This window comes from Silurus aristotelis, assembly GCF_946808225.1.
Source record: "Silurus aristotelis genome assembly, chromosome: 11".
NCBI lineage: Eukaryota > Metazoa > Chordata > Actinopteri > Siluriformes > Siluridae > Silurus > Silurus aristotelis.
The window spans coordinates 6,583,195-6,604,665 of NC_139584.1; the positions used below are offsets into that span (position 1 = coordinate 6,583,195).

The window sequence follows — 21,471 nt, forward strand, 5'->3', positions numbered from 1 at the left end:
TCTTGTGTTTGATTCCCTCTGCAGGTGTGTGCCGGAATCCAGCTGTCAAAGGCCAAAGCATGTAGAGAACATTTAAGCACCTCAGACTCCTCGGATTGATTTTTTTCCTGGAAATTACTGGCAATTATCTGGAAAGGGTGAGTACAATACAGGAGTGCAATTTATGAGAGGATTAATGCATCAGTTGATCGAGCGAGACTACAACAAGCTGTTTGGAAAATTCCTCTACTGCTGTAGATTCATCCTAAATAGGCTTACACGTAAATTCCACCAAATGCAGTGTACTGTAAATGAGATTTATAACAGGAAATGCTTTAAGTTTGACGCTGCGAATGTTTAATAATTTACATACGTCATCTTTTCTACATTAGAAGTAGCCACCCTTCCCACCCTACTGTGAAACAACAGAAAGCTCTGTGTCTTAGATGGTAAAAATATTCCCAGTGCGTCTTAACACATCGTGGCAAAATAAATAAATAAATAAAATGTCACGCATGGTGCCTCATACAATTGGGTGTGAAATATTAAAGGGGTCATTCAGTTGCTGGCTGCGGCATTTTCCGAAAGTAAACAATAGTAAAGTGCCATAACGTGAAACTTCAAAAAATGAGCTTACACACACATATACACAGGGGGCTGAAAAGAGAAAAGAAGAGAGTAGAATGGCTGAAGGGGGGAAAAAAAAGCGGAAAGCGAGAGGAAAAAGAGCAGTAAACACGCCTGTCAGCAGAATGAGTCCCATACAAGAAAATCTCAATTGGATTTCGGGAGCTCGGCGCAGAAACAGGAGGGAACGAGGGAGCAAAACCAAATAAAGCATGAGAGCAGAGGGAGAGCAGAGGGAAAGCAGAGGGAGAGCAGAGGGAGAGCGAGCTCTGGCATTAGAGATCACATACAGTTTTTTGGTGAGACAGGGCTTCAAACCGCACCACTGTGCCCCAATCTGCCACATCCCAAGATCCAAAAACCCAAACCGGCCTTAGCAGAGCCAATTTGGAACGTGATGCTTATGTAAGAAACCAATATAGTATTACCATACAATATAATATAACACACAGTCAGTAGTAAAGGCGGAACGTGCACCATTGTGGCCTCCTGTGGCACCGCAGCTCATTTCGATGCTATTAAGATGCTGAGTGTCTTAACCGAAGCTCTCTGTAGCATAATGAATCAGCAGGCAGAAGAGAAGCAGCCCAGAGGGGACGATATCTTTTTAGCCCGCTTTTTTTTTTTTAAATGCACGCTTTCGTTCAGGGAGGCCTTATGAACCATGGCTAAGCTCAGAAAAATCAGCAGGGCTACAGGGCAGGAGGGGAGAAATAAGATACAAAAGCACTATATGAGGACACAAAGACGGCGGGAGAACGAGAATGAGACTGTGAACGGTAAAGCATAGTCGTAGTAAATGTGCTGGAAAGGCACTGAAACAGCTTCATTAGGTCCAAAGCCAAAAATGGCTAGTAATGACGGAAATCTCTCAAAATAAAAAAGTAAGGACAGGGCAGATGGTAAAACAGATTTGGAGAAACAAAACTGAACTAAGGGTGGCACCGGGTCGCAATGTGTAGCATTACTGCCTCAGAGCTCTGCAAATTATTTTTAAGTTTTGCAACTTCTCCATATCTTCACATCCTGTCCTTCTTCCTATTGTCCAAAAACATGACAAAATGTGGACTGCCTATGCAAAGTTTTCCAGAAGTGTGAATAAGTGTGCGAATCAGCGTATACATGGTTTCACGACAATTGCCTGGTATTCCATCTAGGAAGAATTCTCATGGCTTCCAACCAGGATTCCCAAGATACCAAGAACCCTGACCAAGAGGTTCCTTAAAAAAACAACCTCTAATAATAGCTGCACCTTTTCCACAGTTGAGTCCTCCCACCTTCATAGTCGTTGTTGGTTCTCGAAATCCCAAACCTTGCACAATGCAATCAATCTCCACTCCATGTGTCCTCAGATGGCTGCTTTGAAAGGAAATTAAAGGTAAAGAGGAGGTAGAAAACACTGAAATGAAAGAAATAGTCAAATGAAATGGGGAAAGAATCTCGAGTCTGCTGGTAGTGGAAGTTATTCAGCCTAAAGTGAAAGGCTAGATTTGTGAGGACATTCACAAATCTATACACTATAATTGGGTTTCAAGCTAATTCCACAATGAATTCCTTCTCCTGAACGTTGTTGCTTAATTTCCCCTGGGAGGGTTTATTTATTATTGGATTATGTTGAGCATCTGCAATACAAGATTCTGTAAATTACTAAGAGAAATGATGCATTAGAACAAGTTTGTGAAGGTATACTTTGGTCATGACTTCCCGAGCTGCTGTTATAGAAACTCAAACAATACCTTTTGCCCAATCGGAATAAAAGATTTAAATGTTTCATGATATAAGGAACAATACTACAGAAAATAGTGAGAGTGGTTTCCAAAACAGCTCTCCCACCAACCTCCTTAATCAGACTTTTGCAGAATTGGAGATTTTAACCTTAGAACCATTTCAGAAGGTGAAACACTACAGCTCCTTTCTCTCATTCAAAGCTCCACAGAGGTGATGACTCAGTGTTCGGACCTCTCACACTGTCACTGGGTTTATCAGACAAGCAAAGGCTGTTTTTTTGAGATTGCCGATTTAAGGAGGTCTAGTTTTGATGAGTCAGGGTTGGGCTGGATTTCAGGAGTGCTTCCACCATAAACACCATTAATAACCTTGCTCGGAAAAATACTTCAGGAGATATTGGTTTAATAAAATGTGTTTTCAAGCTTGTACACTTTGAATAGGAAAAAAAAGACCTTGAAGTTGTCCATCTTGGGTTCCTTCTTATTAAAGATTCCGAATAGAAACCCTTGAAAAGTACAAATCCTTTAAGTAGAAAAGTACAAAGTACAAAACTTGTGGAACTCTTGTTCAGCTTGATGCTACAGTAGATCCTTTATAGGTTAAGAAACCTACAAAATATTGTTCTCTTTCTGAAATAGTTCAAAGTAATAAACCTTTGTGGCAGATAAATTTCAAAAGGCAGAGAAATTCCTGAACCAGCAGGGGCCCTCACGAATTTCACTTTCATTATGTATCAGACAGTTAAAGGTGGCCCCCTTGTATTGTAAAAACAATAGAAACCACATAACTAAACCCAGAATTTAACATAGCTAATTTCAGACCATCAAAAGAAACTGCAAATCACTAAGCATTCATATAATTTGGTGCAGAAATATGCAAAAAGAAAACATATAATGAGAAACAGATTTAAAACTACATGTATCAAATTAATGCTAATTAATTTTGTTTTGTAATTAGCTAGCTAGTATCTAGAGCAGAGATGCCCAGACTAGGGCCTGCGGGCTAAAGTTGGCTCGTGGTGACCTTTGCCAACTCATACATAAGAAAGGATAATGATGGCCTGCGCTTTCCAATTCAACATTTAATATAGCATTTTAAAATTTCTCTTAACGTGAAAATAATGTCAATGTAAGTACATTTGACTTGAACAACTTAGTACATGTAACAATGTAAGTACATTTGACCTTGATCCCCCCCAACCCCACTAAACACTTAATGGGAAGAACTGGAAAGCTTACTGAAAACTCAAACCTCTTCACCTAACATTACTACCTTGCCTCAATAATGTTCTTGAAGCTGAATGATTACATATCCCCACAGCTATGCTCCAAAATGTAGTGGGGAGCTATCCCATAAGCGTGGAAAATATAGCAGACAGGGCTAATTCTGGTCAGGGACGTTCAAAAAAGCAAATATGAGCCTTATGCCATTTATTGTTTGTCATTTTAAAACAATGTACAAAAGGAAAAGTTTGATTTGGATTAGAATATGTAATTAACGTAAAGTCTGTTCTAACGCTGACCACATTCTCAAATCCCCAAATCTTCCTATAGCACCTGAAGTATAAACAATAGACTATTAGGCTAGTAGATGAAACTCGTAAATCATTTTTTTTATGTGATTGCCTGAGTTGCCATAATTCTGAAAATACCTGAAGGTTTCTCTCCAACCTTGAAAAACCATGTCTTCAAGATGTCTGCTTTGTGCATTGTCAGGGCAAAGCAGGTTTGGGCTTCATAGACCTTTCACAAAGACATTCTATCATATGCATATGTTTGCTAGGGTGCTTGGGTAAGTAAACAAGAACATTTGCTATTGATGTGCACCTGAGTTTTGCAAGAGCACTCAAGGTAAGAGTGGGAGTAGGAATATTTTTCTAAAATACAATGATTCATTTCAAAACTACAAAGAAAATATGAAGTTTTTTTATATTTCTTAGACAAAAACAATTGTGAATAGACATGATGGTGCACAACAAAGAGGCGTCCTAGCATGATAATTCAAGCCTCTTCCTTTGATTAAATAAACATACATTAATATTTATATCTCTAGTATAATAAATTGCCTCATTGCTAATGAGCTGCTACAAAGATTTGAGTATTCACTGAAAGTGCCGGCAAGTTTTCACGTGTTATACAAGCTCCTTGATTTATTTTGTTAGAGACTCGATGTTTGTGTTTGTCTCTTTCTCCTTCTCTGTATTTGCTGAAGGCTGTGAAGCTTCCCTCTCTCTTTTCTCCCCACCTCCCTCACCCTGTCCCTCACTCACCCTGATGCCTGTGTACGGTTTATGCACTTTATTTTTTTCCCTCCAGCTCATCTCTCTGGACCCATAGGTTAATTGTGTTCAGGTTCCTCATGTCTTATTGACTGGTAAATGGTTTAAAGTTTCAGGCTAATCTTCATCGACAGCAGCGGTGTTCCAGAGCTTCATTATCAGACAGAACCACTGGGTTCTTGAGTCAGTAGAAAATGGGCATCTCCCCTGGCATCCAAGCAAACACACCGACACAGGTTCTATCCCCAGACTTCAGGTCTGCACTACAGGCCAGAAATCTTTCTAGTGCGGGAGCCCAAATAATCTGCCGTGGGAAATGTCTTTTCTCCTCTCATAAAAATCATCACATTCAGTGAGTGACAGGCATGTCATTCCACATTACTGAACATGAACATACACATTGTCAATGACATACACACACATTCTTACCCTGATCAACAGGGTAAATAAAATGCCAGCTTTTTTTCACAAAATGTCAAATAAAGGAATATTTTTACAATAAATATGAGGATTAATGGATGTACTGTAACTCAGTTTCAGGGTGTTAACGATCTTTTTATAGCCTAGGTCATCTTTGTGGAAAGCAACAATTCCAATAATCTAATCCTCAGAGTCTTTGCCGTGAGGTGCCATGTTGAACATCCAGTGGTCAGTATGAGAGAATTTTACTCAAAGGACCAAATTTTAACTGCTTTAATACAAGATACACAAATTAGTTTGGTCCTGTTAAGCAGACAAAAACATAAACATAATAAAAAGAAAAATGTTTTTATATACTATATTATCATACTTCGATTATGTAGAGCGCCCCCATGGTCCCCAAGTCCACGAGCATTCTGTCATTATAGAAGTTCTCACATATTAATAGAACAAGTGTTTTAACTTGTAGTAACTTGTGCATTTACACAACCATTTGTGATTTGAGTTACAGTAGGCAGTGTTGTCAGCCGTAATAGAAAGTTAATCAATATCCTCTGACCGAGTGGTATTGTGAAATCAATAGAGCTGTGTTATAAGAGTCGATATGAATCACTTTGACAAACATTTTCAATCTTCTGATGCTGATAAAGTAAAAGAAATCCTGCAGTAAATAAATATAAAAGGCATTTATCTTGATTATGCTGGAAGTGCCTAAAAGAAACCATCCATCATATGCATACAGACACATTCCCATTTATACACATACTGTATGTATATACAGTACCAGTCAGTAGAAAGACAGATGATATGTTCTTTTCTGTAGGAAACAGTTGTATACTGCTGTTCCTGTGACTGTTGACACATTATTATGTGTGTACTTCTCAGGGGGCACTTCAAGACAATTTAAGTGATCTCCACCTTCAGAATCCATCATCAACTCTGTCATTTTAAATGGTTTGCTGAGTAAAACCTACTTAGCAAAGCTGTAGCCAGGAATTAATTTCCGAGGTGATAATGTTAAATTCTGAATAATACCACTCTGTACAATTAAATTGCTAATTGTGACATGCTCCTGCATCTTGGGTGGATGCCAGACATTAGTAGAAGCAGCGCTGTATTCAAAATCTGTGAATAATTGTATCTAATAAGACACAATCCACTGCCAGCCAATCTTGCTACAATAATAAGGCTAATAGGTGCAGGAAATAACATACTATTTTGATACTTTTAGTAAAAACGATTAAAATAGCATGCTAGTAATAGAGGATTGACATCATATTAAAACAGATTTACTTATTTTATCTTCCCGGCTAATCAAACCTACAGTTCCTCACAATCTTTTCTATTGATATCTCTGTGCTCAAAGTGTAGCTAGCTCACTGATCAGCTTTTCACCATAACAGGTTGAAGACATCGAAATGTAATTAAACAAATTATGTTTTTTCAACATCTGTGAAGGTTAAATAGGGAACAATAGGTTAGAATTTTTATAAACGTTATTATAGGGCAAACACTATGCAGAACACGACCCTTTAGTTACATATAATCATTTGTATGCAGTATGCGTTATGCTAACCAACTCCATCTCCCTTTTCTGAGCCTCTGCAAATAAGAATTACATGAAGTCTCTCTCCGTATTGGACATTACTGCACAAGTCAGCAGTTTTGAGAGAAATATGCCGTTAATTCGGGACCTCCTTCACATTAATGGCAGTTGTGTCAGAATGGTCTTGCGAAGTTGAACGCTTTCTAATAACGCTCTCTCCTCCGTATTTTATTTCTCCTCATTACAGTTTCAGTCTGTTCCCCCTCAAGTTGTCCCAGTAACTCTTCCTGCCTTCCCTACATCTATTTCCCAACAACAGTTTCTCAAATGTTGGCAGTGCATCACAAATCTCTCAGCTGCCATATGCCAGTAATCAAGAAAAGGCACCCTACTAATTAAACATTAAATGAATTAGCTGATGGAAAGGAGGTTTCTGGTTTTAGGAAAAGTGAATTTGAAAACATTTAAAAAAATATATATATACAATAGTATTTTTTTTTACCAAATGCTGATTCAGACCTGCCAATTTTACTCGCTGATTAGCACAGTGTTAGGTTGTAATGTCGATTTAGTGACTAGCTCAGTCTCAGACCTTGTTAACATATACACAGACATGTTAAAAAGCATTATTTTTTACCTCAATGTTTTTCAAAACCAAAAAAATAAGCCTTTTTGCACTCTCACATGAGCCTGTCAAACCAGGAGGTGGTAATCTTCTCAAGAATAACATTAAAAACATGCAAATTCTTCTTCTTCTTCTTTCGGCTGCTCCCATTAGGGGTCGCCACAGCGGATCATCCGTCTCCATACCACCCTGTCCTCTACATCTGCCTCTTTCACACCAACTACCTGCATGTCTTCCCTCACCACATCCATGAACCTCCTCCTTGGCCTTCCTCTTTTCCTCCTACCTGGTGGCTCCATCTTCAGCATTTTTCTACCAATATAAAAAACATGCAAATTGAGCACTAAAAAAAAGGCAAAGTGTGAGAAACACCAGTGTGGCCGAAAATATTCTACCATTATAAGATGACAAACCCAGCGATTTATGTGAGGTGCAACTACTGCTTATAATTATATTATAATGCATAGTCTATAATACCCCAAGTACTTGTTTGTGCACTGCTGGATTGGTTTCAGAAGCAGTAGAGTGCGGATCATATCCTAATTATATCATATAAAATTTACAAAATTACACTGTAAATACACCATCAACTAAGAAATTACAGACCACAATGGAACAACCATGATGAAACAGATTTTTTGTAGGTTATAACTCATTTAAAAAATGTTGTAGGTTGAAATGTTTCAAAAACATATTTTTGTTCACAAGAAATTAGTGAATTTTTAAAACTTTCTCCACCCTTAAAGGAAGTGTAGTGTTCTTGTGTATTTACAGTATATACCAAATACAAATACAAAACCCAGAGACAATGCCATGATGCCAATGCACCCCTCCCCCTCTATTCTATTTTTACCTCAGGTGTATTGAAATGAGCCATTTTAATTCATTCATTCATTTACTGAAACATTTCTGTTTTTTACAAACTGCTGAAATGTAAAAATAAGTAAATAAAAAATTTTTTGAAAGCCTTAGAGCTCTTATTAAGGCTCTTTAACCAGGTTATTTGTATTAGCATTTTTAATTAAGGACAAATATATTACTATGAACAGATCAGAATTCTCTCAGGTTGGCATATTTTGCTAGCTGCTTAGCATGAACATTGAATATGATGGCCAACTGAAAGTACAACAAATGAACAAAAAATATATAATAATTATTAATATCATACAGTTTTTCCATGCCATTACAATGCATATAAAACATTACTATTTTTTTAAACCCACACAAAAAAGCTTTTCACACTACGCTTTTGTAAACTCCTACTTTATCACTGAATAATGATGTCTTTAAAGCAGCGTTTTTGTCTTTATTGTGAGGTAAATGATAGATAATGTTCCCCAACAATGTTTTCATGAGCGGTTTACTTCTAACAGCTAAATGTTTTAAAGCAATGACTAACTTTACCATATTGTTAACTGCACAGCAGGAAAGCAAAACATCCACTTTACAAGCTTTTGCATTTCTCTGCTAAAATGATCACTTCATCTGTAAAAGCTTTGGTTTGCACATATACAGCAATATTGTATACTGAAATACCCTCATGATACGAATACGTTTTATGGAAATAAAAAATAAATAGCAGATGGGCAATTTAAATAACTCTGAAAGCAGGACTTACCCAGCCAGTGTTCTCCTGTAATTTTGCCAAATCCCTCTTGATATGCAGCCCAATCCCTGTAGAAGTTTACAGAGCCGTCTTCTCTGCGTTGGAACACCTGGAAGACATAAGTGTGAAAATGAAAGTATAAAATTTTCACTCAAAGATCTGAAGATCGAAGCTGCTGTTACAGAAATAGCTATGTACATTTTAATATATACTTTAATATTTACTTTGAGACTTACTGATTTTATTTAATTGTAGCTACTCAACAGTTCTGGGTGTCTTTTGTTGTGTTTTTTATTATCTTAAATATTTTCAAATGGTGAAAGGTCTAGACTGCAAACAGGCCAGTTCAGCACCCGGACTCTTCTACTACGAAGTCATGCTATTGTAACAGATGCAGTATGCAGTTATATATTGTATTGCAAGGCCTTTTCTATGTTCTATTAAAAAGAAAATATGGGTTTATAAGATTAAAAAAATAAATAAATTGTGTTTTATTTATATTTTTCACAGTGGCCCACCTTTTTTGGAATTGTGGTTGTGTATACATTCACAATATGACTAAAGGTCTATGTACTGTACACTAAACCATCACTCCCATATGTGGGCCTTGGTAGAATATTGCCAAATAGTTAGAACCACACAATTGTATATTTTTACATATCTTTATATGTTAACGTCTTAACCTTTATGACAATGCCCCTGTGCACAAAAATAGGTCAATGAATAACCTGATTGTCCTACACAGAGCTCTGACCCCAACACACTGAACACTAATGGACAAACTGGAACGCCGAATGCACCCCAGGCGGCTCAGCCAGCAACAGTTCCTGGCCTCAGTAATGCTTCTGTGGCTGAATGGGCAAATCCTTCCTGCCATGCTCCAAAATGAAGCGGAAAGCCTTTTCAGAAGAATTAAAATAAGTGTAAGAGCAAAAAAGGACAAAATCTAGAATAAGGGTTTAAAGAGCACATATAGGTGTAATGATTACATGAACAATCTTCTAGGCAAAAGTCCATTTATGCATGCTAGGAAACATTTGGAGAATTTCTAAGCAAAGGGTACAGGTAGGACCTCTATAAAAAGTGGAATTCAGGAACTAATTGACTGCTGATGCCCTTACTAAAGATTAATGAAGCAAGCATTGGATCAATGACTGCTGAAAAGGGCAGCAAAAATCATGGATAGAGGAAATGAGGCAAGGATACAGGACACACGTCTACACACAAACACATTGGATAACTATATAAAATGAATCCACAGTGACATCCACAGACATTCGCTGGGCTGAATTAGAAAACACAGTATTGTCTCCGTGGGTGTGTTTGTCAGCAATCGACAGGCTCGTTCTAAAAGAGAGTGTCTTGCTTGTTTATGGTGGTTTAGATGTTACTGAAGGCATGTTTGTGTAGATGTATAGCAGAGAACATAGATCCCACAGTGAGGCCTGGAAGCTGCATCTTTTCAAGCATCTCAGAATGCATGGCACTTCTCTTGAGACAACATGCAAGCGCTCCATGCAGGGGCTCGGGGGCTGCATTGAAAATGAATAGCTGTAGACTGGAGTCAGAATAAATCATCCCTTTCGATCCTCCTGCAATCCACAAAGGAACTAGAGAGATTTTAATTATTCACTATAATCTCTGGAACTGCTAAGCGAGTCACCTTTCACGATCACGAGAGCTCTAAATCTTCATCGCACCTCGAGTGCAAACCTATAAAAATACAGCAAATTCTTTTGTGTTTTAATAAATATTTTATGAGCATTGATAAGAATAATCCTACCAGAGCATGGACTAGGCTTAATTAATACAAAAAAAAAAAAAAAAAACGATAATATGTTAAATTAAAAACAGAAAACATTGCTAGGCATACAGATCCTGAGCATTTCTGAGTTTGAGATGCTCAGCTGTGATTAAAAAAGTGTAGCTTTGGGTAATATTGCCACAGCAAACGTGCTGACTGTGTAGTCTTCTATACTGGGTAAACAGGGAAAAAAACATGCTATAATGGCAGTGGATGGAATAGGAGTTGGTGTATGATGCTTCCTCCTTCAGTTTTTCTTCATATCCACTATAAATCTGCTTCAGCCTTCACACAATGTGTTCACAAAGCAATTTCTCTTCTAATAATAAATGTCCGCTGGCAGCAGAGCGCACAAAAGCTGACACTAGTCCTTCAGTTTCAAATGAGCTTCAGCAGAAGATTACACTGCGTTGCCATGTGTGCCGGACCTCTATTGTCTAAAGGTTCGAACACAAAGGAATGACCTTGTTGAACACTGATCAAGAGGTCCCACCAACTCACAGGTGGAGGTGAAATCAGAAAGTTTCTAAATTAGCTTTGTTTACAAGATAGTACTTTATTTATCTACGTTTTAACACTTTCACCTTCAAAAAAGTCCCCTTGCACAGCAACACATCGCTCCCAGTGTTCCTGCCACTTCCTAAAATCTAGTTTTAGAAGCGTGTCAAGCACTTCCTGTGATTCGCGCTGGATCTCTGGATGGTGTCAAAATGGAGATCTCTTGAGCTGGATCTTCATCTTTGGGAAGAGGGCAAAGCTCGCAGGAACCGAATTTAGCAAGTATGGTGGTAGCGGGAAGTAAGATCATGTTGTTCCTGGTGAGAAACTCATGTGTGAGTAGAGCTCGCTGACAGGGTGCATTGTTGTTGTGGAGTCTAGAGTTTTTCGCAGAAGTCGCAGATGTGGTAACACTAAGAATATCATCAGATACACAGTTCATAATATACACAGAATGATGTCTTTTTGAAGACTGATTTATGAAGGTTGGTGCTCCCTGTGACTGTGCGTAAATACAGAAATAATATACTAGTTACCATTACTATAATTATTTCATGCGTAATGCTTAATTGATATCTGTATTTTTAAAGTGTATGTATTTAATATTTAAGTATTTTAAAATGAGTAATATGTTAAGAAAAATGCCTCCATCAAAGATGCACCACAACACCGAATTTCTTGCCAATCGGCTTTCAAATCATTTATATAAATAAAAAAAAGGACAAAATCATACTTTTTATCTATTTATAACAACAAAAACCTACACCAAGTGAATGGTTGTTTGTTTTCTTTGTTAATTAACAATACATTAAGTATTAATGTTCATTTATATATTTCAATAGCCTTGCCTCTTTTTCTCATGCATACAGAAAATCTTACATTATGTGGAGCATCAGCCAGATAAATGAGCTGTTTCTATAGAAACCATAATGTGTTCAAATGAACGCATTATTATAAACTCGTAATCTGTTGGGATTGAATTGGAAATTAATCCACAACTATAGAGCAATCAGATCTAGAATATCTATATAATATATTTTATAATAGATAGATATTGTGTTATTATTGAAATTAATTACAATTATTATAATGTTATATTAAAACTATTAGACTTATTAGCATTGGGTTTTTATATATTAATTATATTAGTTTATTAATGTTAATTTTATGCTTCACTACAAGCAGCACGAGTGCTTTTATGAGTGTGAGGCTGCAGCAGAGATTTTTATAAGTTTAAGGTGTTTTTGGCCAATAGTAGGTTTGGTTTCATATAACTGCCAGCCAAATAAAGAAGGAGGGAAAAAAACAATCTCTGGTGCAAATATGACAGAAAAACAAAATAATGTGCTTCTGTTGTTTTCTCCAACAGACAGCTCCTATAGACAGGAAGACACAAACACCGAAGCCAGCGAACACCGAGGGCAGGGTGCGCTCGTCAACATGTCACTCATCTCAGCTCCACCTCCTTTGTATGGGGTCCAACAGTACCTTGAGAAAAGAGTGATGAAGAAGTAAGTGCGCCTACAGCCACGCAGCTGGGTCCTATCTGACTCAATAGTGCAGTTATTGTCTCGCAAACTACTCCAGGCCTCCTGTAAGACAGCAAGAATCGCACGCCCAGTGACTGCAGTGATCGATCCACTTCATTAAACGAGCATAGCCCCGGAATCTAACAATTCTACACAGGAATGTAGCAGACTGAAAGCATTGCTGCGTATTCTTTCCAATTTACAGCCTCTCTATATAGTTCCTTACATCGTCCAAATTACGCACGTCCATCAATGCCAGCAATCGACCGGAAAAATAGAACCTTTAACTTGTTCTGGAGCCTCATAAAGTTGCCTTTGTACATCTCTGACCGGTTTACCCTGATGACACTACGAGGACACAAAGTAATACATTTTCAGTTTTCTTGCTCGGAATCACCAAAATGCAGTAATCCTAGTGACTGAGGAGGAGACAAAATCGGTTCCTATCTAATCCTACATAATTCTTTGAATGTCAACAGGTGGCATTCTTCAGTCCAATTAGTATCTAAGAGGTTTTTGAACACACAGTTGTGGAGAACAAACTGTTTTTATATATTGTTTTTTTTTCTAATAAGTATGCTGCCTTATTAAATACCCAAAAAATAAAAGACTTTATAATGGCGCTAATCAATGGCATAGTAGGAATGTGTTCCAGTAAACAGTAAACAGTGGTCCAGAATGTGTATTGTACCAAGGGCAGCATTACAGCATCTATTTGTGCATTTACATTTATCCAAAGCAACTTGCATTTTATCTCAATTATAAAACTGAGCAACTACAGGGTTAAGGGCCTTGGACAGGGGCCCAGGAGGGGAAGCTTGGTGTGGATGAGATTTGAGCTAATAAACTTCAGTTTCAAGGTCTAATGCCTTACCCACTAAGCTTCCACCTCCCCAAAACATGTTTTGTTTTTATATGATTTCTTTTTACTACACAATTATATACATTTACATATATGGCATTCAGCAGACTCCCTTATCAAAAGCGACTTCTATACGCCAACCATGACATTATAACATTATGAGCAGTGAAGTGAATTGATTATCTCTTCATCATGGCACCTGTTAGTGGGTGGAATATATTCAGCAGCAAGTGAACATTTTGTCGTCAAAGTTGATGTATTAGAATCAGGAAAAATGGGCAAGCGTAAGGATTGGAGCAATTTTGACAAGAGCCAAACTGTGATGTCTAGATGACTGGGTCAAAACTGTCAAAAGTGGTCCAAGGAAGGAACAGTGGTCAACCAGCAAAAGGGTCATGGGTGGACGTGGAGAGCACAGGCTGGACCGTGTGGTCCAATACAACAGATAAGGTCCTGTAGCTCAGATTGCTAAAGAAGTGAATGCTGTTAATGACTGACAGGTCAGAACTGTTTCGGCAGCAAAACTCATTAGGCAGGTGGTCATAATGTTATGCCTGATCGGTGTATTATCTCATTCATTTGAACTCATGACCTTTAGATCCAAACCCGATGCCTCAACCACTAAGCTGCCACCTCCCCCAATTTAATTCTAACGGCAAACAAGAAGAATGGAGTGACAGGATAAAGGAAAAGATGAAGAAAGCGAGAGTGCATGAACAAGAAGTCGTGTTCTCTGCTGTTATACTTTTGAATAGAAAAACTGACCGAAGCTGAATAAAAGAATCACAAACAGACAAAAAAATATGCTTTGTTCAACTGAAAAGGTAATTATAGTCATTCTTTAAAACTGGCATTAATATGTGAAAACAGGGCAGCATAGCAGTGCAGCGGGTTGCAGGGCCACGGCTTACAGCACTAGGATTCCTGCTTCTATCAATTTTTCTATCGGCTGCTTCCAGGTTCACAGATTTCCTCCCATGTTCCAAAAAGATGTCATTAGGTGAATTCAGGAGTCTAAGACAATTAATAATTTGCCAATTCTAATTTAATGTAAAACAGACAATTATTTTCACAAGAATATTCTAGAAATTCTTCTGAGTAGCACTTAAGCATCCATCACTGAATAGTACACCTCAACAAGGTTGGAACTGTAATAAATTGGCAATCGGTGCCAGATGGGGGTTCTCTTTTATGTCGATTGAGTCTGGCTCTTTTAAAGGGTTCTTCCTCCGATTATCTCTGGGAGATTTTTCTCACCACTGGCTTGCTCATTAAGGATACACTTATAAGGGATAAACTTATAAGTAGAGGTTGACCAATTAATTGGTTTTAGCGATTTATAGGCACTGATAGTTGATTACTGGAAATAACGACTATCTGAAAAATATATACCGATAGTTTTTCCGGGTAGCGTCTGTTGCTGGAGAGGCTGAGAAGGTCTGCTGTCATTAAGAGAGCGGCCTCTAGAGGTGAATGACTGATGACATGTTGCTGTTTGCTGCACTGGGAGCGCCTGGAAAGTGCACGGTGCATAAAAAGGGCCATATTATATATATTAATTATCATTTATTATTTATATAATTATATTGATTTATATAATGTATATATTTACATTTATTTAATTTATCACATTTTTATGATTTTGTACTGTTTTTTTTTAGAATAAAGTTTAGTACTATTTTACATGGAGTGTTATGTTTGTTTGTTTTTTATCCAGTATCTATTTAAAAGATTATAGGTCGATTATTCGGCAAGTCCGATCCAACCTAGCTATCAGTATCAGTAAAATCTCTAGTTATAACGGTTGAACTTATGCGCACATATAAATTCATGTTTTATAACCTTTTTTTTTTTTTTTTTGTAAAGCTGCTTTGGGACAATATCTATTGTTAAAAGTTCTATACAAATAATACTGAAGTGAATTACATTGAATTTAATTGAACTTCAGTCCACAGTCGGAGTAGAACACAGTAATAAATCCTTAATATGCATGTTTAGCACAAGTCCCTATGTAATAGCATCAAAGGTTGCAGGTCCATAGTTGTGGTACTCATTCAGCAGAATGGGAAATACATGTGTGTGAATGAGAGGGAGGGCAGTGGAGTGGTGCGGTTGCAGGGAGAAGAGGTTGAGAAGGTGGAGGAGTTCAGGTACCTGGGGTCAACAGTGCAAAGTAATGGAGAGTGTGTTAGAGACATGAAGAAAAGAGTGCAGGCAGGGTGGAGTGGGTGGAGAAGAGCGGCAGGAGTGATTTGTGATAGAAGAGTATCTGTGAGAGTGAAAGGGAAAGTTTATAGGACTGTGGTGAGACCTGCGATGTTGTATGGTTTAGAGACAGTGGCATTGAGTAAAAGACAGGAGGTGGAGCTGGAGGTAGCAGAGCTGAAGATGTTGAGGTTTTTGTTGGGAGTGACGATGATGGACAGGATTAGAAATTAGTTTATTAGAGGGACAGCACATGTAGGACGTTTTGGAGACAAGGTGAAAGAGGCTCGATTGAAATGGTTTCATGTGCAGAGGAGGGACATGGGGTATATCGGTAGGAGAATGCTGAGGATGGAGAGGAAAAGAGGAAGGCCAAAGAGGAGGTTTATGGATGTGGTGAGGGAAGACATGAAGGTGGTTGGGGAAAAAGAGACAGATGTACAGGACAGGGGTTTATGGAGAAGAATGATGTGGTGACTCCTACTGGGAGAAGTAGAAAGAAGAAGAAGAAGACTGTGCCTCTTCTGGTTGACTCTTTAAAAGTGATGGACATCAAACTAGAAATATTATCAAAAGTTTCCTTTGCCTTCCTTCAGGGCAGTTTTTATGTTGTGAATGTTACCATGGAAAAAGGTGCATAGCTATTAACAAAAGGCACACACACACACACACACACACTTCAAAAAAACAGGCTTACACAGGCCGCTGAGTCACCTAATCATCTCAGACTCTTAATCCAGCACAGGAAGCTGGAGATAGCGCATTCTGAAATGATGCATGCCACTGCCGTAAGAAGAGTCATGCTAGCTCATTTCCCTTCATGTTATGGAGTGTGCTTATCCGCCACGTCCAATAACTCCATTTCCGAACAAAAGAGCTTCCACTTTACACTGCGCTCTCCATCGCTCCTTTAACCACTCCAGCAAAACTACACATAGGCTCTAAAAAAACAAAAATTCAACCGTTATCGTCACTGTTATGACTCCAATTGAATTTGCTGTCCGTCACTCAGCACAATTTCTAATTATAAATGTCAGTTGGAGAGGTCTATAGCATTTCGATTCCAAGAGGAACATGGCAAAGAACAGAAGGATTAATATACCCTTAGTGCAATCTGTAAATACTTGTTAATTATGTAATATGCAGTCTGTGCAATTAGATTGAAGTGGGAAAAGCAGCCAGTCAAAATCATTGGGACCATCTGCACCCCATTAGCAATTAAACACCCTGCTAATGTGATTTAAATTGAATCGTGACAATGGACTTTCGCAAATTCCTCTTACCAGCAAATCATGGAAATCCATTCGAGGTTATCGAGGATTATTCAGATAGCATCTGAGGTGAACAGCAGATACCGTCTGTGTTCCTCTGCCGTTTTTTTTTTGTTTTTTTCCCCCCACATACAACACTTAACACTCTGCACCTACATTTGTCACATTAATGGCCACCGAGGGCACTTTGAAGACAAACTGAGTAGGAACAGTCATATAGCAGCTAGGCTCTTACTCAGTCCTGAGGCAGGATTTTGGAAAGATATTCCTGCCATCTTTATTAGTACAAATCCACTGAAGCAGCCATGTTTTGTCTTTAAGGCATAGTAAAGGTGTTCTAGCTTCCACCGATATAACCTTTGAAGATAGGGGTTTATAACAGCCTTGCTCAGTACTCAAGCATATACATACATACAGACATACAGACATACAGACATACAGACAGACAGACAGACAGACAGACAGACAGACAGACAGACAGATAGATAGATAGATAGATAGATAGATAGATAGATAGATAGATAGATAGATAGATAGATAGATAGATAGATAGATAGAGTAGCTATCAATGTATACACGATGGAGCCTGGGCCAGAGGTCTGCACTTAGGAGGAGGAAGACTTCTTTCAGAGTCTGCTGAGACTTGTTTTTTTCATGTTGTAAGAAGTTACTCTGCTCTTTCCACATGTATTTTCAGTAATAAAGTTATCTTGTTTTTTTTATTATTTATTATTCAATGTTTTTTTAATGATTTAATGTTTTATTTAAACTCCTTGTATTGAATGCTTTCATTGTTTCTATTTTATATGAAATGGGACATTATTATTATTTTTATTATTATCATTTGTATTATTAGTAGTAGTAGCAAAAGAAGTAGTAGTAACAGTAGCACAGTAGCAATAGCAGTAGTAGCAATTGAAATAGTAGTGTTAATAGTAGCAGTAGCAATAGCAGGAGAAGTAGTAGTACAGTAGCAGTAGTAGTACCAGTTATAGCAGTGAAAGAAGTAGTAGCAGTAGTAGAATTGGTATTAGTAGTAATGGTAGTAAATGCAGTAGTTGTATGTATTAAACAGGTGTAACAAATTGTAAGAGAACCAATGTAAAGTATCCATCAAAGCACACAACATTAAATTCTCTAAAATGTATGGTCTAGACATTAGCAAACTTAGACTTAAATGACTTAGACTTAAAATCAAAGTCTGGCTTTTACTTTGCCTGGTTATGAAGGACATATTCATATACTGGTGTACTATACAAACGTGCAATGACCTTTTTTTCATAAATGAATAATACATTTTTGGCAAAAGCATAGTTGGAGGATTCTGCCTTCACATTTAAGGAAAAAAGAGGCCCAGGAGTGATATATATATAAAGTGAGAGAAGACTCTAGATGTTACAGTTCATCCTTTTGGGTTTATGCAAATAGCTCAAGGTCTGTCAATCCGTAATGTCTTGGGATTAATGGAGCTGCTAAAAGGTGACAGCGGGAGCTGGTGTTGGATAATGAAATTGGACAGCGGTAATGTCCTCAAGGCGTACTGCTTTACTGAGTAGATAAAAAAGCAAAATGTGTGCTTTAAAGGAAAATAAGTTTCTGGTGAATCCTATAGACTTTATTCCCTTACATCTAAAGCGTCAACTCCTGCTGAGTTTTGAAAAGAAACCCGAGGTGCTTTCAAACTCCAGGGTACTCTGAGAATATGTTTGCCACTTTTAGTCAAGAAGCACGACACAAATCGAACGCTGTCATACCTCTGACCAAGTATTTGTGCAATTCCCTTCATAGTGAATATTTCAGTAGAGGCTCCTTCCCACCAGTCATATAGCCATCTGATATAAATAAAGCATTTCTTTTCCTTTTACCAAATAAAAGTCATAACATCAATAATACAACATTGTCTTGCGAATGGAAGAAATTCTGTTGCTCCGGCAACTGCTTGGTTTAAGCTATAAGGACGATTGTGATTCCTGAAGCTAGTTGGCACTAGCATCCAGGCTATAATTGGCGAAAAACAACGAATAAATCACTTGTTGCTGTGCGATCACTGACAAGCCTGTCTGATTAGATTTGCAAAGTTCAGTCATTTTAAACTAATCCTTAACTACAGGCTTGCTGTTCCAGCTGTGAGAATATAAATAGAGCAATTCCACAAATCCACAGAGCTTCAGACCTTTAGTGGTCATGCAAAATTCAAAGCACTGAGATAGAGAAAGAAAAGGAGAGATATGCCTCTCTAGTATTAATGTTCCTTTTATCTCTCATCACCTTTTAACGCTCCTGCATAAAAATTGACCCTTTTTTCACCCTTCTGAGTTTCGAGCGAAGAAAAAAAGCAATCACCAAAGAGGAGGTTGGACCTGGGGATGCAGAAATAAAGTCTTCAATAGATAAAACATTTCTAGATTTTGATGGATGAAGCAAGATTGATGTAATTCCACGGATTTCCTCGCGCTGCTTCAATTCTGCAGTTTTTTTTTGTTGACTCCTGTTTCTCAAAACGTCTTTAAATCCTTGTCAAATCTGTTTTTTTTTACAAAGAAATGATCAGTTTTGTTGTTGTTGTTGTTTTTTTAGCATTTTACATCCTTAACATATACAGGTTCCCTGGGGGTCTAGTGGTTAGGATGCGGCGCTCTCACCACTGCTGCCCAGGTTCGATACCCGAGAGTGGTCAGGGAACCAACCCCAGCCACTCTTAGTGATAAATAGGGAGGTTTGCGTTAGGAAGGGCATCCAGCATAAAAACATGTGCCAAATCAAACATGCGGATGATCCGCTGTGGTGACCCCTAACGGGAGAAGCTGAAAGAAAGTTTACATCCTTAACATATACCTGAAATGTTACTCAGCAATGAATGTGCTGTTTATGAGTCACATTTTCTACTGAAATAAAATAAAAATAAAAAAGTGTCATTTTTTGAAGGAACGGGAAATACACGCCTATGAGTGAACGCTTGGGGTATTGAACTTTGGATCTGAAGGTCATAAGGTCAAGGTCACTCTGGATAAGAGCGTCTGCCAAATACGGTAAATGTTATTATAGCAGATGTGCTCAGTAAAGTAAATCATAAAGATAAATATCAATTAAATTCAGAATGAATTCACAAATTTCAGAACTAGACCTAAACAACAATTCAGATTAAATCTAGAGATATTTATTTTGAATGTAAAAGGAGAGATGTAGGAGGAATGTAAAATGTAAGGAGTTATGGTTGAAATTATTACTCAACACTTTTTCAGCCTGAGGGCATTTAACGTGTAAAAAAAAAAAGAAAAAAAGAAAAAGCAACCCTTGACAGAAAAAAAAACAAACCGATGAATTGAAGCTAAATCAGAAGTTAGAAAGTGTCAGGAAGCGACTGAAAGGGAAACGCTATGTGCGCTATGTGACCCTCATTGTTAAATGAGCTTTGAAGCTCCAACTGTCAGCACCATATCCCATAGTGCAGCATGAGACTATTAGCACGTCTCTGTGGAAGCACCAACCTGACGCAAACAGTGTCACTGTGTGAAAGTATCTCCTGAAGCTTGGATCATCACATCGTTGCACAGTTAAAATGACTGAACTTAAAGTTGCCAAAGAAAAATAAATACTTTGGAACATTCTTAAGATCCCAATGCAAACTGAGCCCAAACACAAAAATAAAGGGGGAAAAAAATGTTGTTTTTGCTACAGCAGATCATTTCATTTCATTCACAGTGAACGAGGTACAAACTGAGTCAGGACCGTCATGCTCTTTACCGAGCAACATGATAAATGATGTTAAAAGGAAGATAAAGCTCACATTATGAAGCTTTGCTGCTCAACAGCAACTCCATTTGTGCCCAAGAGTTGTTTAGATATCGAATGACATACAGTATATGAATAGACACAGTGTGCTCATTATGCAGTACTCGAGTAGCTTCCTGTCAAAATGTTTACATAATTACACATTCGAGGTAGCAAGTGACAAAATGACAGGTGACCTTCGGTTTTCTGTTTAAGGCTGTAAACAGACGGTAATAAACTTTTCTCACAGTTTTGCTAATTAGGTATGATGTGCTTAAATCCAAACGATCGGCTCGAAAAAATCCTTTAATCACTATTACCCATTTATTGTTTAATTAAAAAGTAAAACAAATGTACAGTGGTGGTCCGTGCATTTCACACCTTGGCCTTCGGGGGCACTTTTTCCACATTTTGTTGTTACAGCCTTGTTCCAGAATGGATTCAATTCATTATTTTCCTCGAAGTTCTACAAACAACACCCCATAATGACAACGTGAAAGAGGTGAAATCTTTGCAAATTAATTCAAAATATTGACAACAAAAACAAAAAGTGTATCTCAAATATTGAAATGATTATTTTGGATGGTAATTGCGCTGAAATAACTTTTGTAACACCTTTTTATAATAAACAATGCAAACTATATAAAAAAGAGAAATGCTTTACTGTTTTACATTCACTTCTACTCTGTTTTTCACAATCCTGAAAAGTCTGCTTGTTGAAT

At 37.7% G+C, this 21,471-nt stretch overlaps 1 protein-coding gene across 1 annotated transcript in view; it reads right to left on the reverse strand.

The window, feature by feature from the left end:
* Positions 1 to 21,471, reverse strand: part of LOC310733811 (fibrinogen C domain-containing protein 1-A-like) — a 100,801-nt gene that overhangs the window by 28,344 nt on the left and 50,986 nt on the right. The window contains exon 5 of the mRNA XM_083555240.1: positions 8,822 to 8,918. Within this exon, the coding sequence (XP_083411366.1) occupies positions 8,822 to 8,918 (97 nt within the window). The remainder of the gene's footprint in view (positions 1 to 8,821; positions 8,919 to 21,471) is intronic.